This window comes from Copadichromis virginalis, linkage group LG14, assembly GCF_057382275.1.
Source record: "Copadichromis virginalis isolate Kocher_CV1m ecotype Utaka linkage group LG14, C_Virginalis_male_GT1.1, whole genome shotgun sequence".
NCBI classification, from domain to species: Eukaryota; Metazoa; Chordata; class Actinopteri; order Cichliformes; family Cichlidae; genus Copadichromis; species Copadichromis virginalis.
Genome location: NC_140631.1, coordinates 27402615 through 27428741, shown reverse-complemented (window position 1 = coordinate 27428741; position 26127 = coordinate 27402615). Strand labels below are relative to the sequence as shown.

Here is a 26127-nt window from a genome sequence, read left to right as displayed (position 1 = left end):
ATAAAATTAAATCAGATAAATAACCTTTCATTAGGCCCAGTGTGTTTGTGGCAAGGTAGAATTGTCATGTTATAGGACAAAAGGGGAGTTCCTGTATTAATGTCAGAAGTTCTTCTCAGCCCCCCCCCCCCCCCCACCACCACCACCACCACTAAAAAAACAAACAAACAAACAAACAAACAAACCCAAACAAACTGAGAAAACTTGTAAAATTATTGTTTTTAGAACTATAATATCAGTCGCACCAGGAGGGAAATGTGAGATCAACACGTCCTCAGTTTAGCCCCTCTATTTGTTAACGTACAATAAAATGGCAAACGAATGAATCAAAAAAAAGATGTTAGCAGGAGTTTTGGTGGAAAGTTTAAATGACTCTGTTTTTACCATATTTACTAAAGAAAAACAAAGAGAAAGGGCACAAAAGTTAAAGTTTATCAACTGAGCTTTGATGTATTGTTATAAATATAAATAGCTTCGCTATGCTATGCATGCCTGTTTACCTACTAAATTAGATTTTCTAATTTTAATTCAGTCAGTTAAATGTTAAACTCCTCTTCACAACAATACATTAAAATGATCTTTAACTAATTGCCTAAAACGCTTCTGGTAATAATCTTATACTTTTACTTTACCTTTTAAGATATATGATTATATATACCACCATCAGCGTTTCAGATTATCTAATACAAGATTTAAATTGGAAAAACAAGTAATAATTTCTTATCTATTTGGTATTTAAGTGGCATTTTTATTTGATTTAAATTTTTATGAGGAAATGTATTCAGGCAAACAAAGACAGTCCCGGGGTCCTTGAGTCCTGCCTGACGCCATCGAGCCTCTCTCGGTCCTCTGTGGGTAAAACGTGGGGCTACCTCGTTTACTGTGTGCTGTTGATTTCTCATCAAAATAAGATCAGTAAGTTTTGTCAACACTCGGTCGCTTTAGCTGTAGTTACTGAATACTTTCAGTCGACTCTGTGTGTTTGTTTCTCCGCGAAAACTTTTGAGAATCACTCAGAAGAGTTAGCAGTTTAGCCTCCAGTGCTAACACACTGTATCAAGAGCATCAGCCAGGCTAGCAGTGCTAACTGTACTTAGGGCAGCTTTAGCGTTGTTTAGATATCTGTATCTCCGTTTCTAAATGAACGCTTGGAAACGAAATAAGCCTGTCTGGGTTAACGTTTATTAACCCTTTCTTTTCCCAGTCGCCTGTGTTGTGCTTCAGCGTTGACAGGGCCACTTTACATCTGTCATGTTTGTGTCCTCAGAGATAACTGGACCACCTGAGACCCACTCAGCTTGGCAAGGATGGAGTACATGCAGGCTCCTGCCTCAAGCAGCCAGGGGAACATGTAAGTGCAGCCCTTTAGCACTGTGTGAGTTTTAACAGCAAAGCTCGTTCTCCAGACTGTGGATAGCATCTCTGCCTCTAACTGGCGACCGTGGCTCAGTGGGTTGGCTCAGTGGCGACCGTGGGTTGGGAATCGCATCTGTAACCGGAAGGTCGCCGGTTCGATCCCTGGGCTCTCTGTCCTGGTCGTTGTGTCCTTGGGCAAGACACTTTACCCTACTTGCCTACTGGTGTTGGCCAGAGGGGCCGATGGCAGCCTCGCTTCTGTCAGTCTGCCCCAGGGCAGCTGTGGCTACAACTGTAGCTTGCCTCCACCAGTGTGTGAATGTGAGAGTGAATGAATAGTGGCATTGTAAAGCGCTTTGGGTGCCTTGAAAAGCGCTATATAAATCCAATCCATTATTAACTATAAAGCCTATATTTCCTTTAATGGTGGTATTAAACTACCAATAGGAGGCAAGGACACAGGATATATTGACCAATATTTGGCTTGCTATCTATCAGCAAGCAGAATAATCAACTACATAGCAGCAGCAGCCTGAGTCATAAAGTTTTCTGCTCGACCATGGTAACATTTCAATGTAAATATCTTTAAAAACTATTAAAGATAAAAGCTTGACATTTTCCTTGGCGTCCCATACCATAAAAGTGAACCAGAATCTGTGATTTGGGGATAAAGAAATATGCAATTCTTAAACAAAGTTATTTTCTCACTTATAATTTGAGTGCCATATGGAAACTACAGGATTTTGTTCTATTCAGGTTAGACATCTAATGATATTATTCTTTATGTAGTACAACTTGTAATATTTACTCAATCAGCAGGAAATGGAATGAAAAATTTTTTTTGTTTCTTTCAAGTGTCCATTACTCAAGTGGATTTGGCCCCCCATCATATGCAAAGTGTATACATTCAGGGTGGTTTGAAATGTTGGGCTTCCAGCATTTTTGAGCCCTCATAACATTGTAATGTTATAACATAAGTACAGTCGATAGACACATGAAAAATTTAGGGCTGGACACATGTAAGCTCTGTTTTAAAACTGCAAGCAAATCAACCAAAATATTTGTATATTATATTTGTATATATTTGTATATTTGTTTTAGTAATCAACTTTGAGCAGCAGTATAGTCATGGCTTCAATAGCAAAACTGCACCAGTGGTCATGTTTGTAATGTAACGTAATGGGAAGAAGCACTGGTACTCTGGATGTTTGATCTGCTTTGTTATAATTCACTGGAAAAAAGAATCAAAAAGTGCATTTTTGGTTAACTTTCAGGGGTAATATCACTACATGGCATAGGTGGCTGGTCAGTTGTAGCATAAGAAATTTCCTTTCTTTTCTTTTTTTCTTAAACCAACATTTTTAAATCAGGCTTATCGCTTATACATAATTTCTTCCGTTAGTTATTGTACCAAAAAAAAAAAATAGATTCTGATGGAGTCATGTGGGGGACAATGATTGGGTTTTTTGTTTGTTTGTTTTTTCATTAAATCATCCATAAAGCACAACTGCAGTAAAATAAAATATACCATCTTTTCAGTGGGTGTGTTGCTGATTTGGACCAAAAGTTCCTAATTAAGAGCCCTGTTGACAAACTTGGTTCAAATCCTTTTCCACCGATCCAGTGCTATTAGCCAATCTCGAACCAGTTCTACATGTTTTAACCAAATAAAACTGGTTACCAGTGCCATAAAGCTGACACCAGTAGGACACCACAGAATTTCTGGTATCAGTAACTACCGTAATTGTCGGGCTATAAGCCGCTACTTTTTGCACCAGCTTTGAACCCTGCGGCTTTTAGTCAGGTGCGGCTTTTCTATGGATTGTCCAGGATTTTTGTGATATCGTAAGACGATTTGTTTTGTTTGTTCCGCTGTTGTACGGCACTACGTTGCCTGGCGGAAGGGCATGTGATCAGACACACAGTATCGGGGATCAAGAGTGGTATGTTGATCACATGTCCATCCGCCAAGCAACATAGTGCCGTACAAGTAGCGCGAAAAACAAACTTCAAAGTAGCGCTACGCGTTCAGCGGGAGGCGTGGATGACGAGCGGCGATAAACTTGCGAAAAGCAAGTTATGCTCAACTCCACCGGTGGATTCTGACAGCGTGGAAAAGTGTGAAAACATCCACGCTCACCAACGGATTTCAAAGGGCTGGACTGCTGCATGGAGAGGAGGACACCGCCACGGCCCTTCTGAGGGTGTTCGACTCTGACACTGACAACGAGGATTTCTTTGGTTTTGAAAGTGACAACGAAGGAGAGAAGCTGAGAGTGGATGACGAAGCCATCCTGAGCCTGTTCGTTTCCGACACTGGAGAAGAGGAGTTTGGTGGTTTTAGTGCGCAGGAAGATGGTGGTGAATGACTGACTTTTCTTCTTGTTAAAGCCGTGTCACTTCATATACCTAAAAAGTTATGCAAATATGTACCCATAACTTGTTTTTCAAAATATTAATAAAAGGGGTGTGTCTCCAAACAGCCATCTCTTTCCTGACAATTCCCTTTGTGCATATTCTCTTACATATGATAAGTCAACCTTGAAACACCTGCGGCTTTTGGTCAGGTGCGGCTAATGTATGTACAAAACAGGATTTTCCCCTGATTTTAGCTTGTGCGGCTAATATTCAGGTGCGCTTTGTAGTCCGGGAAATACGGTATGTGAGGGGTTACCAAAAGAAATTCCCTAATGATTAGCAGCCCACAGATTCTGATAACTATGTTATATCTTGTTCTCATGTAAATTACTTCTGCTCTTAAAGCTTCAGAACACTTGGATCTCAAACCTGTCAAAAAGTGGGAAAGTTTTCAGAAGATAGCATTTCTCTGCCCCGACACATCACTAGTGGAATACAGATCATGGAGCAGTCTTTGTTAAGACTTAAAATTGAAATAATTAATATTTTATTTATTAGTCAAATAATAGGCTTGATCTGAATACATGTCCCTAGGCGGTAAAGGGGCTGCAGCTGTCTTCAGTCCAATATAACAACTAGCAGTAGCTTTTGATTTTAAATTGATTATGGCGCACTGTAAGTGTAGTTTTGCCAGAACCACTGAGATGAATTATGTCATCAAGTAAAGTGAACGTCGTGACTGTTTATTTTCAGAAAATGCTCAGGTGATGAGAAAAATATGGGAAAAACGCGACAACATAAGCTGCGACCTGCTTTGTAAAATCTCCCATTGTATTGTACTGTACATGCTGTCTTTAGTGAAGAGGCTGAAACCTATTATATAAATATATATCATCAACAAAAGGGTCTGAAACAACCCATCATTTATATGTGTTTCATTGACTTTGGCGTCTCTCCCCTCCAGCCTCTGCTGTACCTGTGGTGTCCCCATTGCTCCTAACCCAGCCAACATGTGTGTGGCCTGCCTGCGCACTCAGGTCGACATCTCAGAGGGAATCCCCAAGCAAGTCACAGTGCATTTCTGCAAGCAGTGTGAACGGTGCGTTTCATGCATTTAATAACAAACACATAACAGTATTTGTTTTGTACACTGCAGTGCACCCATTATATCACTGTTTCTCTTTAGAAGGCATTTACAGGTGAAATGTAGCAGTCAGAACGGTGTGTTTTTATTTAAATGCATTTCCTCTTTTACGCAGGTACTTGCAGCCTCCAGCGACCTGGGTACAGTGTGCTCTGGAGTCCAGGGAGCTGCTTGCTCTTTGCTTGAAAAAACTAAAGAGCTCCATGTCTAAAGTAAGCCTCTTTCTTACTCAGTGTCACTAAAGACGAATAGCATATTTCTACATAAGTGAAAAATTTCTAGAATAAATTAAATATAAGGGGGTGTCCAGTGCCAGTTTGTAACATTAGATTCACAAGCTGCTTGTTTCAGTCCTGCCTTTTTATTGAGCACATTTTCTTTTTGTTGTGTTTTTGGGTTGTGTGAGGAGAGGGACCATCTTAGACATATGTAAGCTAAGAATTCATATCCTTAAGTATATATTACATTTTTAATGACAGTAAAGTTTAATCAAAACCTTAATGCTGTCCTCTTAAAACCCTTCTAGTTTAATGTTCTGTGCAGGTACTCTGTGATACATTATTACATTACAGCATCCTTCCCATCTATCTCTTTTTTTATTATGATGTGCACCACGTTCACTATTGTACTTCTCAATACTCAGACAGTGCTCGCAGATCTAAAACATCTCTCTTCACAGGTGCGACTTATCGATGCTGGATTCCTGTGGACAGAGCCGCACTCCAAAAGGATTAAGATGAAACTGACCATCCAGAAAGAGGTTAGAAAACAAGGGGACGTTTCTATGTGTGGGAAAATTCTATTTGTAATTAACAATATGAGATGAGCAAGGTGCTTTTTGTCCAGAACGTTTAAAACAAAATCTTTTAATTTTTTTTTATAATCTTAAGAATATTCATAAAAGTGGTGACAAGTTGTAGGACGTGCATCCACTACAAAGTGACCCTGAGGTTGTTTTATCAGAAGAACAAGCGATCTGTCTGTTCTTCAGAGAGTTAAGTGAGAGTAGCGAGCCTCGCCATTGGCTGTCATCGCATCTCCTTGACCTTTAGTGAGAACCTGAGCCTTGTGTTTTTTGTTTTTTTTTTTGTTTTGTGCAGTTGGAGGGTCTTTATAATTCTGCCAGCAGTTCTCCCTGTTCACATAAAAATTCAAGCATAACAATTCAAATATGCTCTCCCTGAACAGCTTGTTTAATGAATTTCAGCCACAAGTTTTTGTCATCGTTTCCTATGGAGTTGGAGCATATGGTGTGACTTGTTGTTGTCTTCTCCAGGTGATGAATGGCGCCATCCTACAACAGGTATTTGTGGTCGAGTTTGTCATCCAGTCCCAGATGTGTGACGACTGCCACCGTGTGGAGGCCAAAGACTTCTGGAAGGCCGTCGTTCAAGTTCGTCAGAAGGTGACCTGTGGTCTTACACTCTAATAAGTACAAACTATTTTCCCATTCTGGCTGTTTTCAAGCTTTTTAAAAGCACTTTTAAATAAACCATGAACCATTTTATCAGTTATTGAAGTGGATGGTGAATGGTTATATTTTAGCACATTTGTAAAATTGGTTGTCATAGTAAAGGGTTAAAAAGTAAAGCTTGTGGTCAAAGCTGAAAAATGTGTGCAAAGCCTCTTTTTCCACTAGCACTGACTCGACTTTAGACGTCAAATTTCATTCAGAAGAGTAATGTTTACTTTTTACGGTTTTTTTGGGTCATTGACTGTTTCTCTTAGCGCTGTTAGTGTATCATATAAACATACAAACATACCTCTCGGAGTCCTTGTTGGGAAATACAACTCAAGACACTCTGTACTGACGTACTGAACTTTACTGCTGCAGAGACAGTAGACTAGCAGTTCAGTGATTAATAGTTATGTTACTGTGAAGCTAAGCTATGTTATTATATAACTCAGCCACTTCATAATAAAAGCCAGTCACTGAAAAAGCTTTTGCTCTGTAGATGCATGACAGAAAAGGCTCAGCAGATCGTAGATGCATGAAATAAACAGCTTGCTCAGACGTGGAAAAAACCCAGCTGTATTGAATGCCATTAAGTTGAGTGTTCGCAGGCAAATGCAAAGCTACTTATCGAGGTTTGTGCTGTTTAAAGGGATGAGTATGAGTTTCTCTTTTGTCCATCAGACTGTACACAAAAAGACTTTCTACTATTTGGAGCAACTGATCCTGAAACATAAACTCCACCAGAATGCCCTCAACATTAAAGAAATACATGGTAGGTCAATGATCTATGATTATGTGCACAACGCTGTGTACGCCAATAGAATTCTATAATAATGTTCCAGGTTCCTAAGAATGAGAGAGAAGCTGATAAACACAAACGATAAATGAATTTATCTTTCAAAATATTTATTTATCTTTTCATCATCTCTGTCTGCTCCTCTTCTTCATCTGCCACCTCCACCGCTGTTCTCTCCTCCCTCATCTCCACCTCATCCTCTTCCTCCTCAGCTGAAGCCGCGTCTCCAGAAGTCAGAGTTCTTACCTGAGAGAATGTGCATTAAAAATGCTGCTTTATTCCCAGTTTATATTGTCAGCAGATTAAATGTGCAGACCTCCCATTTCTAACAATAAGCAGTGTTGGGGAGTAACAGAATACATGTACCGCCGTTACGTATTTAGAATACAAAATATGAGTAACTGTATTCCGTTACAGTTACCGTTTAAAAAGGTGGTATTCAGAATACAGTTACTTTGTTGAAATAAATGGATTACACTGCGGTACTTTCCTGTTTCATTTTGTCGCGGGTCAGGACTGTTTGGGTTTTGTTTGACAGCTACGTTCTGTTGTTCCAGGCGGCAGCGTTACGGTTGCCATGGTTACAGGGCGACGCTCTCTCTCTCTCTCTGCGACTGTGTGTTTCCTGGGTGAGAGAGCGCCTTTTCGTTGTTGTTGTTGTGCTAAGCTAACAGGCAGAATGCTACAAGCATACCTCTAAAGAATGTAGCATCATGGGCAGTGTAGTCCGTGTTGCAGGGAGAATGGACTGCCATACACATTATGGGTCTGTGAGCGCGAGGAGGGAGAAAAAGGAGAGTGGAAAGGTACGAGTTGTCGTCGAGGAAAAACGGGAGCCGGAAGCATGTAAATATAATAATAACCACTGCAGCCAAGAAGAGTGCCTGACGAGCCCAGTTGTAAGTAAGCTATTAAGACTCGACTGTACACCGTGTTCGTGTTTTCCTCCGAAAACAATAAGTTCCGTTGGAGCAGCCTTTCAACGCCTCTCTCTGTCTGTCGCAAGAAAAATTGACCCACACAACAAAGTAAAGCTAGTTTTCGGCTACGAGCCGACAGGGACCCCGCCGTATTAGTCAGAGGTCCCTTTACTACAGTTCGGAGTCGCGGACGTTCAGTAATAGTAATAAATCACACAGCAATAGTACATTACGTTGTTGTAAAAAGCACGATAATATATTAAGTAATCCAAAGTATTCAGAATACGTTACTCTCATTGAGTAACGTAACGGAATACGTTACAGAATACATTTTGGGGCATGTATTCTGTATTCTGTAACGGAATACATTTTAAAAGTAACCTTCCCAACACTGACAATAAGCTGGCTGTAACTGCAGCAGCTGGTTAAAAGATAATGTTATGGACGCTAACCTTAGGTTTGAGTGTCCTAAAAATCTCACTTTCCCTATGATAAACAGTTGATTTATATTCTTGCATCTTATGAAAGTTTATACTCCAATTGCCTGAGTCTGACGGCATTAGATCTACTTCAGTAACAGCGGCTAACACCAACAAAAACGGCTGCTCTTACTGACAGAAATGTTCGGGATAGCCGCAGCATAAGTCAGTGTCACTGTCATCAGTCAGAAATGAGCTTCGCTGGCTCGGTCAACTCGTATCAGACTCCTTCGACGACGTTCTACAGCGTCCTCAAGAGTACATAGACACGGACGCTTCACATCAGGCATGTTGACAGCTGACATAAACAGTGGACTGAGAGTCTAGATTTACTACTGATGAATGAGGGGAAAAAACTGAAAATATTACAAATATTTAATTGACACTTGTTTCTTTTTAATGTGCACATATTGTTTAAATATATTAAAGTGTTGTGTGTGCAATAATGTGTTTATACACAGGCAGTAGTGGAAACCTGCCAGCCTGCCGCGGCTGGTATGGGGTGCCGAGGGTTAAAGGGGAAATGCCTCGTCTCTGCTGTGGGGACTTTTACCCAAATTACACTGCAAAGTGGGAAACTTGCCCTAGTTGTCACCAGCGGAACTAATGTGGGTTAGAGCGAAGGAGAGCATAATGATGTGTCGAGTGTTAATTACCTCTTCCCGTACCAGACAACCAGTCATGCATGCATATCACTGGCACCAATAACTCCATGCAGCTGTCCTCGCGTGGGCCTCTCAGGGGCACACGTTGTACATCTAATCAGTGCGCTCTAATCAGAGCGGGCGTTCCTTACCAGCTGCCTGCAGAGCAAGCTTGTTTCTTACCCTACTTATGGATGCTAAGTGCTACTTCATACATACTTATATGCACAGAGGCTCACATGCTGTGCATTGAGTGACATCGCAGCAGCAGTCCTCTGTATTCTTGGATGGGACTGTTAAGCAGAGTTTTGGCCCGATGGGGTTGTTTAAATCATCTCCATGTCTCGGCAGGACTTGAAAGCTTTAAGAAGGTTACATGTGGCTGCCATATTTTTCTTTCTTCTTCATCTGCTCTGTGGTATGTGCCGTTTTCATGCATATGTTCTTTGGCGTGGGGATGACCTGCGAAGCACGCCTGTGATAAATATATCTGTGAAGTGTATTTGATGGTATTGCTTTTTCTCGCAGAGGGCATTGATTTCTACTACGGCTCCAAGCAGCACGCTCAGAAGATGGTGGACTTCTTGCAGTGCACCGTGCCCTGCAGGTAAACATTGCTTGCCTTTGAAAACACACAGCACGACCTTCACAGCGTTCAGTGATGGCGTCTGTCAGGGTTCAGTTTGTATGTGGAAGTGGAGATGATTAGCTAGCAGGTGTTAGCGAAATCTAGCCTGTCGGTAATACATCTGAATCGGAAGAGAATGTAACCCCTTAAAAAGAAAGGGAATATATTAAAGTTTTTAATTAATTTGAAACCGTGTGCAAGTGTTGTGTCTGCATGGCAGAAACTGTTTATATAATCATGATCTACACAGGATGTTTCCTTTCCATGTGTGCACAACATCTCAGTGCTTTTAGGCCCTTTTGTTGTACCATTTGTCCGACTGACACTTAACAAGCTTTCATGTGTTGGTGAATGTTTTAATATTACTAATAAAAATTAATACTTTCTTTTTAACTTTAAAGGTCAAAGGCATCTCAGCGCCTCATCTCTCACGACATCCACTCAAACACATACAACTACAAGAGCACCTTCTCCATGGAGATCGTACCGGTCTGCAAGGTATCCAGCAAACAGTTGCGTTTATATTTGGAACTCATTTTAGTTGAATCTAGGTTTTATCCCATGATTCATTGTTAGCAGTGAGACCCACCCGACTGTCCTCGTCACTCCTACGGCCTACACATTATACATATTTCTGTTAGTTTATAAAAAAGGTTGAATTTGTGTTTAACGGTGACAGGTTAGATTAAACTGGAAAGCAATGACATTAAGATGAAGGTGGGGATTAACTGATCCCTGTCAGGTGTCATTTTCAGTAGTTGATTAGCTGCCCAGTGCAGTTGAATGCTTTAATATCATGACATATACTGGGTTTGTTAACACCTCATATTTCAGTACTAGGGGCTCCATGGAGGGACACTTGTTTTCTTAAATGAAAATAAAATATTTTTTATTTTTATTTTTTGAGCAAACAAGCTGTTCAGCACAAGTTCAAAGCCTTTTTACCCCACGTGACCTCAGTTTGACCCCCGGTTTTCTGGTTGCCAGGACAACGTCGTGTGCCTTTCACCTCGGCTGGCGCAGAGCCTGGGGAACATGGGTCAAGTCTGCGTGTGCATCCGTGTCACCAGCACCATCCATCTGATCGACCCCCGCACCCTGCAGAGTGAGTACGGAGGAGTTTTGACACGTTTAGCTGACAGCACGGCTCACGCTGTCTGCAGCTCACCTGGTTAGTTGTAGAAGCATTTCTCACGTATTTGTGTTGGCTTGCAGTCAGCAGAGATGTAGTTTAAGTCGGGGATAAGTGCAGCAAATAATTGTTGTCCTTTTAAAAAGAAAAAAAAAATTGTAATAAAACCTAACAGCAAGTAGCTTTTGAGCTCGAACCTGCTGGCCGGCCTTTCTTGTGTGGAGTTTAGATGTTGTAGCTGTGTCTGTGTGGCTGCTTTTTGTGTGCTCTGGCCTCCTGTGACAGTCCTATAACACGCATAACACACGTGACTCTATCCACCCTGCTCATCTCCTTGAATTGGACAAACGGTGTATTTAACTTGTAATTTAATTTTTGTTATTATTATTATTTTTTGTTTGTTTAAAGTGCCCATGCCTATTTTGAATTCCTATGAATGATCTCATAGTAAACACAATTAGTAGTGGCCTTTTAGTGTTAAGCTGCAGATATTCAACAGAAAATTGTCCAGTAATTTATTTGTAATTAACAGTAGCAGTTTTGTGTTATGAGACGTTTAGCAGGACATTTTACGTTTACATTTTATAAACCGTTTGACAGCTGATGGCTCAAAAATAATGGACATTTTAATTAACAGGCGAATTCATTCACTAGATTTAAATGTCTTCTGATTTCTTTAAGTCTGTTACCAATGGTTATTAGCATTGTTGGAAAAGAAGCTGTTGATTTTAGCACTTAATACATTTGCTCAGAAACTGAAATTGTGTAATTACATAAGAAGCCGATCATCACAGTCGACTAGCTGAATGTTTAAATATTCATCTGAGTAGTTTCTCATTGTATGACTTTGTTAAACCAGTTGTTGCCTCTGTGCACTCGGTTTAGCCTCTTTCAGTATCTGCACTTTTAGAAACATTACCACAGGTTGCTTATTTTTCACTCTTGTATTGTTCATAACACCAGAAGTATTTCCTGCATTACAAAGAATCGCTGCTTGGTCGACACCCTTCTAAACCGCACTAGACTGACCCCAGTTTGGTGACCACATGTTCCACGCAGTCATTTTACTCGGCTGCTTCTCTCTTCTCCAGTCACAGCACGAGATTAGACGTGCTCCCAGAGAGCAAAACATATTTCAGATTGCATTATTTATTCTATCAAAGCCAAGTTATCTGATTTAGAGGGACTTATTACCAATACAAGCACGGAGACAATTAGTGATGGGTTGCTTCCTCTGCGTGTGGCGTAATCGCTCATTTTGTGAGAGGCTGGATGGTCCTCCACATCTTGAAGCAGCACACACGTTTTTAATTACTCTTCAAAGAGCAGGCTATATTTGGAGCAGAAAGTTTTTTAGCTGGTTGAAAAGCACAAACAGCCTCAAGGCTGTCGAGCAGATTCAGCGGCACAAGGCAATTAACTCATGTATCAGAAGTATCTGTTTCTGTTTTTCTGCTTGTACAGTTTGGTTGCAGTACGAACAGAAAGAAAAAGCACTTATGGATAAATCAGACTTGGAATATTTTTAATACTCTGCTTAGAAAAATGAAAGGAAGATTTAGAAAACACACGCTGAATATCTATACTGATATAGGCTGGGTAATTTGTTAGGATTGAAAGGCTCAACTTGCCACATCTTTTCACGGAAAAGAAATTAATCTACAGACAGTGGGCTGAATTCAAATACAGCCCAAAAATCAAAGTGAAAAGGACTAGTCCATTTTACTGAAATTTCATTACAGCAAATCCAAATGGTGCTCAGTAGTTTGTATGGCCTCCTTGTGCTTGATGATGGATGGTGTCCTTGGGGATCTCCTCCCACATTTGGACCAGGGCATCACTGAGCTCCTGGGCGGTCTCAGGTGCAACCTGTCAGAAGGACTGAAACATATGTCCCAGTGGTGTTCTGTTCGATTTATGTCAGGCGAGCATGGGGGGGGGGGGCAGGCAGTGATATCAGTTCCTTGCATGAGCTGGTTTCAAACTGTCATCACATGTGGCCGGCCATTGTCGAGCACCAGGAGGTGCCCAGGAACCCTGCAGCAGGGTTTGACAGGTTCAAGGATTTCTTCCCAGTTTGGCAGTCAGGTTGCTGCTGCCTCACCTGTAGAGGTCTGTTCACCACTCGATGGATGTGTCGTGCCTCGGACCTACCTGTGTAACCTCTGTAGGGTCCAAATTTTTCTTTATATTGGGTCAAAATCCCAGAACTTTAACTGACTTGATGCTATACTCAGATTTAAAAGTGTTATTTTCATATTTTTTGAGTAGTGTATGTATTTTTTCCAGAAAAAATTATTTAAATATCCGGAAAGTTAAGTGTGTGGGGGGTTTTTTGTTTTTTGTTTTTTTTAATTAATTACTCTAAATAATCAAAAGTATCTTTCTAGTTGCCGAGGTGGACGGGAACACATACTGGCGAAACCCCTTCAACGGTCTCTTCAACCCAAGCCAGCTGGAGGAGTTCATAGTCATGGACACTGACATCATCAGAGACCAGAAGCTGGGTGCTGGAGCTGGCATGAGGTCCAACAAAGTAAGGGCGCGTGTGTGTTGGTGCAGAACAGATTGCATTATGGGGGAACATTGCTCTTCCCTTAGAAGTAAAATCAATAGCAAACCATTACATTATCCCTGAACCTGTATGTTGGATTCGAGCCAAATCGACACAAACAGTCAGGAGTGTTTCTTTTGAGGCGAGTGCGGTGTGTAGTTTCCCGTCGCTCTTTTGAGTGTGTGTGTGTGTGTGTGTGTGTGAGTGTTGCATTATTATTGATGCACCTGAGTGAGCAAACTTGGACGAAAGAACAGGAGTAATGTTGTTTGATTGCTTTAAACATTTTGGATTTTCCCTTCCCTCTTTGTGTTTGTGTGTATACAGCACACCCTGGCTGAGGTGTGGGTTCAGAAAACATCAGAGATGAATACCAGTCAGCAGTACCACTGCCGTACATTCCTGGGCCACCTTCTCAATATTGGAGACCTGGTGCTGGGGTACGTACGCAGAACAGTTGGATAACAATGAATAAATAAGAGTAATAATAAATAATGAAATAATGGTCAGTGGTTAATTTTCTTCTTATCTTGTAGGTTTGACTTTGCCAATTCCAACATCAATGATGAGTACCTTAATAAGATGAACCCTCACCATGTTCCTGATGTGGTAAGTGTCACCTGCACTCAGCGACACGATTTGTTGACTTGATTAACACTGACCTCTAGTGGCAAACTAAAACCCTGCATGGAGTTCTGAACGTTCATCCCTTCGTTAAATCGCATGGGAACAAAAATGCCGTGTGTTGTTGAATTTGAGCATTTGTACATTCAAAGGTGCTGATCAAGAAGAGCTACGACCGCAGCAGGAGGGTGAAGCGCAGGAACTGGAAACTGCAGGAGATGGCCAGAGACCGTGAAGGCATGGACACAGATGATGAGAGGTAAGACTGCTCAGCTCATTGAGATGAATGATGTATGGCTTACAAGCATTTACCTCTAAGCTGTCTTGGGAATGTTTTGTTTTTTTTGTTTTTAGGCTAAGATTAAGGACTTAAAAGTTTAAAAAGCACTTTTGTTTGGGACTATGTTCAGATGTTTGTACAGTGGTTTGGTTTTTTTGGGGGGTTTTTGTATTCCTGTCGTCCTCCCTTCACTCCCAGCTGATTGTGGCTCCCCTCCCTGACCCTGGTTCTGCCAGAGATTTTCCTTCCCACTGTCGCTTAGTGCTCCCACATAGGGGTCATCTAATTGTTGGAGTTTTCCTTCCATTATTGTAGGGTCAACCTGAAGTTGTATAGTTTTCACTTGAAAAAAAAAAATCAGGTTTATTGGTGTGAATGATTTGTTTCAACCAGTATAGCGCTGTAGCTCACTGATGTGTGTTTTTGGACGACAGTGGAGGCGTAACAGATGAATGAGCTGCTTCAGACTCAGATACACAGAAAATACTTCTTAAAATGATTCATTATTAGTTTTAAGCTTTTCATACAATTTCTAAACATATTGACAGACACAGTTGCCAAGTGGAACTGCAGAGCTGTTAATATAGTTGAGGACACGCGCTTTACATAACTGTGGTTCCTCGTGCCTCCCCAAGAGTGACAGAGAGGGAGTCGATAAATATTTACAGTTTTTTTTGCTAACATGAATGTTCAATAAACATGTTAAATGTGTATATTTTCCCTTTTTTCTTGAGTCCGTTTGCTCACGCAAAATGAAATGTGAATGAAAATTAATCCACAGTAACCCTGTGACGAATCAGATTAAACATTTTAATTGTTTGACAAGCACTAATATATATTATATATTTTTGTATGCTTACCTATTAGTATATAGTTTCATTTTTTTTACGGTAAGTTGTATTTCACAGGAGAGATCCTGTGTTAAAAGATTGAAGAACACTCTTCAAATTCTCTTTGAATTTAAGCATTTAACATTCTTTGTTTATTCTGCATTTACTTCATTATATTCCATAAATGTCTGTTACAAGCTTAAATATAAAGTTGAAAAATGTAATTGCAACCAGGCTATTGATCAAGTAATTGTAATTAATCACGATTAATTACAGAAAAAAATTTTTAATCTTTTGACAGGACTAAATATTATGAATTAATAGTCAGGTGAATAAAAAAATATCTAATCAAAAAGTGGGGGTCGGGGGTGCTCCTCATGAAGTATTAAAAAATTAGCATAAATTTGAAACGCCTTGGAAATATCCCTTAAAAAAGAGCCGTCAGAGGGCACAACTCTCCCAGAGGTAAAAGGCTATGCTAAAACTTTTATGTTTTATGATGTCAAGTCACGCTGGCGTCTGCCTGTTATGGTCTCATTGTGACATCGAAGGGCGTTGTGTAGAAAACATAAAAAGTGTCTCTTACAGCTCGCTCCCTGTGATATGATGTATTACTCAATATGGTTTCTTGACATTTCTTTCCCCCCAAGGTCAACTTTACTTTGGAGCTAGCAATGAAGGTCAAATGCTTAGCCAACCTAGGTACTCGTGTCCTGGAAGGCCCAGTATATTATTGTGAAGTTTTAGATGATCCATAAAAATTGTGCCTAATATAACGTTTTAAGCTGTTTTTTCAACTTTAACATTTTCTATGACCTCGACCCAATTTTTCACCAAAATTAAGTCGGCTTGAGCTATCAACGCACAAAATGTGAAAATTACATGTTAAAAACTGGTTGATAGACCGCTAACAATCAGAACTGATTACTTACTCCCTCCCTTTGAGGTGAGATTAAATAACCAAAGGGTCTTATTATCATTTTAAGATTAAAGCCGTTACTTCCAGCACGCACATCTCTGGTGTAGACCACATAGGAAAAACACTTCGATACCTGAAACGAGGACTCAAGGGAGTTACCGTAAATGTCGGGCTATAAGCCGCTACTTTTTGCACAAGCTTTGAACCCTGCGGCTTTTAGTCAGGTGCGGCTTTTCTATGGATTTGTGATATCGTAAGACGATTTGTTTTGTTTGTTCCGCTGTTGTACGGCACTACGTTGCCTGGCGGAAGGATCGGGGTTCAAGAGTGGTATGTTAGTCACATGTCCGTCCGCCAGGCAACGTAGTGCCGTACGAAGTAGCGCGAAAAACAAACTTCAAAGTAGCGCTACGCATTCAGCGGGAGGCGTGGATGACGAGCGGCGATAAACTTGCGAAAAGCAAGTTATGCCCAACTCCACCGGTGGATTCTGACAGCGTGGAAAAGTGCGAAAACATCCACGATCACCAACGGATTTTGAAGGGCTGGACTGCTGCATGATGGAGAGGAGGACACCGCCACGGCCCTTCTGAGGGTGTTCGACTCCGACACTGACAACGAGGATTTCTTTGGTTTTGAAAGTGACAACGAAGGAGAGAAGTTGAGAGTGGATGACGAAGCCATCCTGAGCCTGTTTGTATCCGACATTGGAGAAGAGGACTTTGGTGGTTTTAGAGCGCAGGAAGAAGAGAAAGATGGTGAATGACTGACTTTTCTTCTTGTTAAAGCCGTGTCACTGCACCTGAGCCTAAAAGGTAGTCCGAATCTATTTTTCTGGTGTGCTGTAGGTTATTGTTATGTACTACATGTGCAAATATGTACCCATAACTTGTTTTTCAAAATATTAATAAAAGGGGTGTGTCTCCAAACAGCCATCTCTTTCCTGACAATTCCCTTTGTGCATATTCTCTTACATATGATAAGTCAACATTGAAACACCTGCGGCTTTTAGTCAGGTGCGGCTAATGTCAAAGTCAAAGTCAAAGTCAAAGTCAGTCAAAGTCAACTTTATTTGTCGATTCTGCCACATGTACAGGACATACGGAGAATAGAAATTGCGTTACTCTTCAATCCCTAGATAAATAGCAAATGAACATTTAAATATATTTAAATATAAAAGTGATTAAAAAATGCAAGTAAAATAATTAAAAAGTAAAAATTTAAATAAATACAATTTTACATATAACAAGAAAGCTATATAATATACAATATAATGGGTAAGTGACATGTATGTACAAAACAGGGTTTTCCCCTGATTTTAGCTTGTGCGGCTAATATTCAGGTGCGCTTTGTAGTCCGGGAAATACGGTAATAGTTGTTTAGTGTACTAAGAGCGCAGAGTGTCATGTGGTTTGTCTTTTGTTATCTGTAAAGTAACCAGACTGGTTTTGCTCTCAACTTACTTTTCTGTCTTCAGGCAATATCAGGACTTCCTGGAGGACCTGGAGGAAGATGAGGCACTGAGGAAGAACGTCAATATCTTCAGAGGTGAGCAGCTGATGACCGCAGCACAGACTTACTCCCGCAGCAGCATCACGAGAGAGATTTCAGAGCCTTTGTTTAGGTTTCTATTGTCAGGTTACGGCTCATTTACCGTCAACGGCTGCTTGAGGTTCTGATGGAAGTTGTGTCACACGTTCATTACAGATGATGCATGAGACACTTAATGAGCAGATGCTGATTTTTCAATTTCAGATGCGTCAAAGATCCCGGTGGAGAGCGACACTGATGATGACGGAGCACCACGCGTTTCCCTGGCGGAGATGCTGGAGGAGTTGAGTCTAACGGACGCCACAGGAGGAGAGGGTGCCGACATGATGACGGACTAACCAGTTGGCGTTCTGACATTGTGACGCCGACAGCCGATTTATCAAATAAAGGCCCGTTTACAATACAACGGTGCAATTGCACACCGGATTTAGAACTGTCTGCAAATTGGGGACCGTTTCAAACACGGACAGATGATATGTTGGTGCAAACAAATCCAGTGGTGTACTGGTTTATGATGGTTAAAACGTACCAACTGTGAGTCATAATGGCACTCAGTCATATGAAACATGATAATTTATCTCCATGGTCTCAGTGGATTTTATCCAAACTGGGTCTTCAGATCACATTTCCTGTCTTTATATGATCCTCTTTGTCATATCAGAATAATATGAAAATGAAGCAGTTACAGCTGCTTTATCGAAATAAATCCTTACCCACACATTTTCTGCTGGTTTAGAGGCTCATGTTGTGAAGTGCTTTGCTTTATTTATCCACCAGAGGGAGCTTTGTGCTAGGAAGATATGGGAAGTAACTCATTTAAAGGAGGCTGGCAGCAAGCTGAGCAAAGTCTGTTAATGGTGTAATTTGGCTACTGTGGGCAAAATGCAAATGCTGTCCAGCTGCAACACCTTCAGCCAGCGAGCGTACAGTCTCTGTGAGGCGAGCTGATTTAAAAACGAAAGTGTAAAAATGGGCATTCTTCCCCTCTCTGTTTGAAGCCTGTCGCACCAGCATGTGCTTTAAATGCAATACATTTAAGTCAGCACTTATTTGTGCCTTCACAGTTCATTCAAATCATGCTCTCAAGTCTATGCTTAACCCATTGTGCCACTAATGGCACATTTATGACAAGCTCCTAGCTCCAGCTTACTGAAAAGGTGCAAAAATGTAAAGATCCAAACAAATTTTGGATTCCACTGCACATTAAAGCCGACTCTTTTACCAGAAATGCTCCTCAGAACAATTTTTCTCACATAAACACTCAAATTTAAGGCTTTTGGACCAGTAAAATTCAAGACTTTAACATTTTTGGATTATGTTGCTTGATATTCTGATAATATGCAGGATAATATAGCAATGTATTATGATAAATGTCAGGCTTGTGGGATTTCGAATGTAAATATATAAACACGGTGACAACATCCTAAATCAGTTGTTTAGAAGCAATAAATGAAGTAGAACAATAAAAACTTGGAATGTATTTAACAGGGGGGTTAATTAACTCTATTAAATCTGATTTCTTTTTTTGTATGTGAATGCATTAAAGCAAACCATACTGGAACTGTGGTTAAACATGCCACCATGTTTGCTGGAACAGTTCAGCCCGCCACTAGCCAGCTTTATGTAATATAAAACAGAGGAATGTGTGTATCACAGGGTGTGTTAGTTTCACATTTTGACTCAGGGAGGGGAGGGGGCAGCCCTTGTTTTTCACAAACCTGAGCAGGTTGTTAACGGTAATCAGATCTACTTGGGAAAACGAATGAAGCGAATCCCCCTTGCTCTTTCTCTCTCTTTTGTGTGTTGGCCTAATTCACCTGTAGTTTCCCTGTTTACAGACTACAAAGTCCCTAAAGGCTTAAGACTGTGGATGTCCGATTTGAATGATGATTTCCCCAGTGCTTGTCGCAGGCAGCAGCAGCAGTCGGTGGTTTCACTGCAGCTCCTTTACAAACATGTGTCCGGTGTGAAGAAGCGCCTTCGTGAGCTGTGCCTGACATTTCAGACCAGTATCCATCGTCCTGACGCTAACTGCGGGCTTGACGGTGCATCTATGCGTCACCGGTGCGCTACCCGTGTTTACACATCAATAATGCAGTATAAGAAGTGAGCTGGTCAGCAAAGCTCACAGTTAGGAGATAAGATTTCTCAGCTGTATGTGTGCTTACAGAAAGACACCCGCTCTGTGTGTATATGAGAGAGAGAGTTTCTTCCACAGGCGTGTCTGAGCTCCCTTGGTTGTCCCACAGCTGTATGCAGGCTATGAATCCATAGACTGAAATGATCAAGTCCAGAAGGAGATGTGAGGACTCCTGATTTGTTTTCAAAACACTTTGGAGAATGTTTAAGGCTGCATTCCCAGACATCCCAGAAACACTCAGTGTGAGTTGCAAAATATAATTAAAGAGGCATTAGGTGTTGTAGCCTGTTATTACTTCATCTAGTATTATCACGGAGAAGGGGATGGAGAGGAGGAGGAGGCTGCTTTGGAAATGCTTTGTGAGCTGCATTCAGCTGAACGCGCTTCTTGCCGTTCTGTGTATGATATCTTGTCGCTTTAATAATTTGGTTTCCTCTAATGAAATGCAAACTACAGCATGCCGGAGTTGCGGTACACCAGTGTGGTCTCTGCTTGTTTTTCCGTTTTCCATCCTCCTCCTGCTGCTCCTGCTGCTGCTGCTGGTGCTTGATTGCTCGCTGCTGTCTACGTCAGAGGTGGCGCAGTGTCGGGCTGCAGCAGCATGGTGGGACAGAGGCGATGCGACACCGACTGAACAAAGTTTAAAGATGCCGCACAAAGCAGCAGCACACCACACATGGCTGGGATAGAGGTCCGGCCCTCTCCCCCGTGCCTCTTATGCAAGGACTGTTTTCTTTTTCTCTGCATAAACAAACACCGGCCTATGCATCGCATCTCTCGGACACTCCACCTGCGTGATCTGCGAGCCAGGTGAGTCGCGAGTCTAAGCACGGGTAGTGGGTGTGGTGTCATGTGTGTACCACATATAGGCTGGTGGTGAACTGGTGAAGCAGCTTTTTGGTTTACACAAAGCAGCGGAGCAGCAGCAGCGGCAGGGGGACTCCTCTGGTCTCATAATCGCAGTATAACGAAGGAATCTCACGTCGGCTGCCGAGGTGAGTGACGGCACAGGCTGAAGAGCTAATAAGCGCACACGCCTTCTAATATATAGTCCATACACATGTATTAAAATCTAAATTCAGTAATCATTGCTGTGGGTTGATAACTAACTCTAGTTTCACTTGTTTATGTCATTTGGGCACAATTTATAACTTTTGCGCAAATTCTTGCAGGTTTCTGGGTCAAACTTGGCATTTTAAGCAAGGCACCATCCTAACACTAATGAAAAAAAGAAAGGTAACTATCACAGGAAACTACCTCGTGGAGGCTTCAGGACAACAGTCCTATTAGACCCCTTTTTGTAACAAGGAAAGTTAATTTGATTGCACACGGTTGATGATAGCGGGTCTGTACTGGGAAGGAAACGTCGTTTTTCATATTCTAATAAATTGCACGACATTTAGAAGAGTGCACCTGTAACGCACCTGCTGGCCCCGCCCCCTACCTGTCTAGAAGGATCTATCACTGCCTGCCACCGCTTCAGCGTATATCATTTATCATATTTGATAAGACGTAGTCTGATAACATCACGGTCTTGGTTTTAAATCTAAAACGTTATTTTTGTCCATAAATTCAGCTCGTTGGTCTGTGATGCGGCTTCTACTTTATGCTTCTTATTATTTCATAATTGTCAAAGATAGATGCAGTAGATAAATGTAAAGTATAAAAAATGTGTAGCTGTGTAACAGTAAAAATTGCACCACCAATGTTATTTCCAGCTTATGAGTACTTACGACACTTTCTGTTGAGCCTTGTATTTTTTTTCTTCTACTACTACTTCTGCAGAATGAACTTCAAGAACTTGAGGGAGTACCTGGCTTGGTTATACTACCAATACCTGCTCATCACCGGCATCTATGTCCTGGAGCCGTGGGAAAAATCCATCTTCAACTCCATCCTCTTCTCTGCCATCGCCATGGTCGTCTACACCTCATACGTCTTTGTACCCATCCACGTGCGCCTGGCGCTGGAGTTTTTCTTAGGCATCTTTGGCGGCCAGCCGGAGAGCACCATGGCACTCATGACCTAAAAGAAACAAAACAAAACATGAAGGTAAAGAGACAGAAAATGTGTGGATGAGCATGAATCTGTCATCATATTTTCTTATAACTCACCTCCTTAGATCCTAGAGCACCTTGAGCCCTCCTTTTACAACAAGCTCGCCCTAAACCAGGCAATCAGCCACCTCTGCGAATCACGACTGAAAACATGAAGATCTTAATGGAACGATGTGGAAATCAGAGCCTTACTATCTTCTTTACATCCCAAACCCTCCAGCCTTACCCCATGGTATTAGACAGGCAGCAGAACAGTGCTTTCACACATGTCCTGTGAGATGTCTTATGATATGTTGTTTGTCCTTATTGATTTTTTGTTTGTTTTTGTTTTTTTGTTGTGTTTATCACCATATGTCCTGTGTGAGTGCATACCACATATGTGTTTTGCATGATAGGGTCATATATGGGCAGTCGATTTGCATGCTCATCTCACTATGAAATACTACTAGACTTGCTTCTTTTTTATTGCCTTTTAAGCTCCAGACTCACTATTTACAAAAAAGCAGACCGATCATTTTATAGCGTCTGAATCCAGTCTGTAAAATTTATGTCTGGCATTCTGAATTTACAGCTCACTGCAGAGCAAGCTGTCACGTTTCAAGTGTTACACAGTGAGAGGCGACTACGTGAGTTCGAGATGATTTTAGACACAGCCCAAATTTCCTTCAGAGCCGTGGAAGGCATTATATGTCAGGCTCTGTGGGACTTAATGCAACAGGTAAACTAAACTTGCAATGCAACATCAGTGACGTTTCCTTTTTAAGTGTGTGTATGTTCGTTTATCTGATGTATCTGTGATGCCATGTTATCTCGTGCACTCACTCTGGGTGGTTAATCTGTAGTTTTGCATCAGAACCGCTATCACTGGGTTTTGTTTTTTTGTTTTGGTGTTTGTTTGTTTTTAGTTGCCTTTATGAGCTGCAATACTGACTGGCAGGGCACATTACACATTTCACGTAGATGTCATTTAGCTGATCTTAACAGAGAGGACTGATAAAAAGCCCAACCTATGCAATGAGTCTTAAAACGTTCGTGTTAAGACTCTGTTAAACAGATTTTCCCAGTCAGTGTGAGTAATATTAAGCCAAAATAACAGAAGAGATACGTGCCGAGCCCTGCTTTATCTCTAGTTTATTAACTGTTGGCATTTCTGGTAGGTGTACTCAGCTCTGAGCTTGAGCAAATATTGATACAACACACCTTTGTGTTGTAGGCTTGGCTTTGGTAATTACGTAACTCTACTTCACAAACCCCTGAAATCAAAAAAGAACTGTTTGATGTTTCATACAGAATGCAAAGATACTGTAGGCAAATTAACCCAAATGAAAAACAATGACATGGCTGACCAAAGTCTTCCTTATCTATAGTTGATCTATAGATAGAAAGTGAGTTTTAGTGTGTCTGGTAGCTGCGATGAGCATTGTGCGTTGGATCATTTTTAGCTATTTGTGCTTTGGGTGAGGGGCTCACTGGTTATAGTTCAAGCATAAGTAACAATGAGTTAATTTTATTTATATGGATTTATATATTTATATACACTGGTAAATGCTTGGCTGGTTACAATGTCAATTACCAAATGTTTGTGATTATTTATATCTGTGTTCTCCTGTGGCCATACTTTTGTTATTTGCTCTGTTTCTCTACCTTAAAGTGCTTTTTATATTGTTGTATCATTTCATTTCACTTTGGATAAACATTTGCTGAAGTCTCAGACGTTTCCAGCTCAGACAATGACGCGTTCTCTGAAAAATCTTTTTTTTTTTTTCCCACTGTGCACAAAATGAATGTTTTATTTATACATGATGGTGACACATCGCTCCAGTAATCAGAAAATAAAAATGCATCTGAAGATTCTTGGACAACTCTTCTCATTCTGTGTGGTTATTTATACATACTTATAGTTTTAAATGCAATTTAAATATTGTGGTCAGAAATTTATGTATATTCATCAGCATGATTATCACTGTAATTTTGGGCTCATAATGAATTCTTCGGACAGTTATCTTTCCGGAATAAAATGATTGTGTAGCACACATACACATACAAGCTCAAATATACATATACTCACATATAAATCTTTTACTAAGTGGCGCTGAAGCTTCTATAATGTCTTTCAACTTGACAAAGCCGAGGCTTAATAACTTCTCCTTAGTGAAGGTAGGAAATTTTTAGGATGTTCAGAAATGCTCTAGGAACCACTTAGGCTCAAACCAGCGTTCACTAAAACCTGGAAAACCAGCATCTCTGTCCACAGTGAACTGAGTTTTACACCGCTGAGGACCGAGAGGGTGACAACCAAGAAAGAAACCCCTGCTCCAAAATGAAAACCATTTATTTTGTGTTTTATTTATTTATTCGTAAATATTTATTTATTTATATCTAAATGAATAAAACATCATAAAGTTCTATAGAACTTTGCAGCTGCCCACATGGAAAAGCCAGAAGCCATCTGAAGCAAACGTCGATGTTCCGACGGGACAGCTATTGAGCTATTTGTCCACAATGACTGGGTATGTTTGGAGGAGTAAAGAACTCTGTACCAGCTGTGAAGCATGGTGGTGGTAGCATCATGCTCTGGGATTGTTTTGCTGCCAGTGGTACTGGTACCATACTTGACAACCTTGACACCTCAGAGTTAGGGAGACATTCAAAAAAAAGGGGGGGGGGGGGGGTTACATATACATAGACATATACAAAGATCTTGAATTTTACAGTGAGTTAAATGTCACAGTTATTGCTGTCCCTGAGCCGGGCTGTCCAAATTCAGAGGCTGCATCCATCTCAGGACCAGGCCTTTGTGGTCTAAGTGGGCCGGGTCCTCCAAAAGCCGGGTAGGCAGCCAAACCGATTTACTCAGGAACAAATAAAACACTGAAAAAAGTAAAACTATAAAATTTTTAAGTTATCTAAGTGACTTATATATCATGTTTAACCTGAGTAGCGAAAGACCGTGGGGGTTTGAAAACGATGTGTTGGGAGTTCGCTGTTCTCGTCGGCTCAGATATTTTATGTTTACACAGCTACATTCTCACCTGAAAATATGCTAAAAGTTTATTTTGCGACCCAGAAAGAGTAATAAGACTGATATCGAAACTAAGTAGCTGCCACCATTGTTGGAAACTGGAATTGGCTGGGCAATGCTATGAATTCTGGGATATGGTTTTTCATTTTTGTTGTCCAGGTGGAAAATCAGGAGACATTCAGGAGAATGGTGGCTCCAGGAGATTTTCGGGAGGGGCACTGAAATTCGTGATTCTCCCGGAAAATCGGGAGGGTTTGCATGTATGACTGGTACGTTGCACAAAGTGATGGAACATGAAGAAGGAGGACTACCTCAAAGCTTCGCCTCAGAGCCACATGAAGATGTTTGAAACTTGGATGCAGTTGGGTGCTCCAAGAGGACAATAAGCCAAAACACATCAAAGAGCTCCACAGCACTCTCTTTTCATATATAATTCAAAATACCTTTTCTCATGCAATGGTGAAACGCCAACGTGTTTCAGCACACAAGCCTTCATCAGGGAGTGAAGCAGAAGGCAGGAACCAACTGAACAGTGAAAAACTCCACCAACCAATCAAAGACAAGAGAAGAAATAGACCACACTATCATATCAACCTCAGATAACATCCATCTTCAAAGGCAATTAAGTTTAAAGAAGAAAAGTTTATAAAAATAAAAGAAATAAAACTGATATAAGCGAGGATATCTAGTGAGCTGTACTTTAAAAATCCATAACTGATTTTATATAGTGCAGGCTAACATTGAGTTTCTGGAATGATCTTCCCAAATCACCATCCTCATCAAGTGTGAGTTTGTCCGTATGTATTTGAGCCTGTGTGTAGTAGAAAAAATACAAAATATATTCAAACTTGGACACGCATTTCTTGTTTTTAAAGGTCTTTAAAGATATACGCTGTACAATCAACAGTCGACCCTGTAAAAGTTCAAAGAAAACATTAAAGGCCACAAAAGTACCACAACATTTTTTTATGATGAGTCAGAATGAACTCCTGGCCACAACTGTATTTATTCACACAGCTTCACGTCAGTGGATCAGAGCAGTTACTTAGGAAAATTAAACAAGGAAAAGAAAAGCCTACAGGAAGAACATTTTGGACCCAACAGACTGTACCACATAAAACAAATTCAAACAATAACAGGCAAAGCCACCAAACTTGTTCTCTCTCTAAGGAGCAGGAATGAATGCCCTGGGCCATCCTTCAGATACTATATCCTGTGCATTCCTCCAAAGCTCTAG

At 40.9% G+C, this 26127-nt stretch overlaps 2 protein-coding genes across 6 annotated transcripts; both read left to right on the top strand.

Annotated features, from left to right (window-relative positions):
- The first annotated feature begins 801 nt into the window (after positions 1 to 801).
- On the top strand, positions 802 to 18394 carry nmd3 (NMD3 ribosome export adaptor). Its single transcript, XM_085430254.1, has 16 exons — positions 802 to 915; positions 1268 to 1351; positions 4679 to 4813; positions 4974 to 5070; positions 5538 to 5618; positions 6135 to 6263; positions 6996 to 7086; positions 9682 to 9760; positions 10183 to 10279; positions 10769 to 10886; positions 13304 to 13449; positions 13795 to 13907; positions 14004 to 14076; positions 14244 to 14350; positions 17598 to 17668; positions 17876 to 18394. The coding sequence occupies exons 2-16, from the start codon at positions 1308 to 1310 to the stop codon at positions 18007 to 18009; spliced, it is 1515 nt and encodes a 504-aa protein (XP_085286380.1). The 5' UTR covers positions 802 to 915; positions 1268 to 1307; the 3' UTR covers positions 18010 to 18394.
- A 1769-nt stretch (positions 18395 to 20163) lies between these two features.
- Positions 20164 to 23739, top strand: sptssb (serine palmitoyltransferase, small subunit B). Of its 5 annotated transcripts, XM_085430250.1 has the most exons (3): positions 20164 to 20621; positions 21597 to 21863; positions 21934 to 23739. In XM_085430250.1, the coding sequence occupies exons 1-2, from the start codon at positions 20488 to 20490 to the stop codon at positions 21838 to 21840; spliced, it is 378 nt and encodes a 125-aa protein (XP_085286376.1). In that variant the 5' UTR covers positions 20164 to 20487; the 3' UTR covers positions 21841 to 21863; positions 21934 to 23739. The 5 variants fall into 5 exon arrangements, with proteins under 5 accessions (XP_085286376.1, XP_085286375.1, XP_085286379.1 ...); XM_085430249.1 differs by having other exon boundaries at positions 20165 to 20621; positions 21597 to 23739; XM_085430253.1 differs by having other exon boundaries at positions 20556 to 20806; positions 21597 to 23739.
- The last annotated feature ends 2388 nt before the right edge of the window (positions 23740 to 26127 follow it).

Bases quoted from the DNA above. Each gene is read 5' to 3' on its own strand.
- sptssb (XM_085430250.1), top strand. From the start codon at position 20,488: ATGGCTGGGATAGAGGTCCGGCCCTCTCCCCCGTGCCTCTTATGCAAG. The intron at 20,622-21,596 runs GTGAGTCGCGAG...CTACTTCTGCAG, and splicing joins CTGCGTGATCTGCGAGCCAG to AATGAACTTCAAGAACTTGA.
- nmd3 (XM_085430254.1), top strand. From the start codon at position 1,308: ATGGAGTACATGCAGGCTCCTGCCTCAAGCAGCCAGGGGAACAT. The intron at 7,087-9,681 runs GTAGGTCAATGA...TTTTTCTCGCAG, and splicing joins CAACATTAAAGAAATACATG to AGGGCATTGATTTCTACTAC. The intron at 9,761-10,182 runs GTAAACATTGCT...TTAACTTTAAAG, and splicing joins CAGTGCACCGTGCCCTGCAG to GTCAAAGGCATCTCAGCGCC.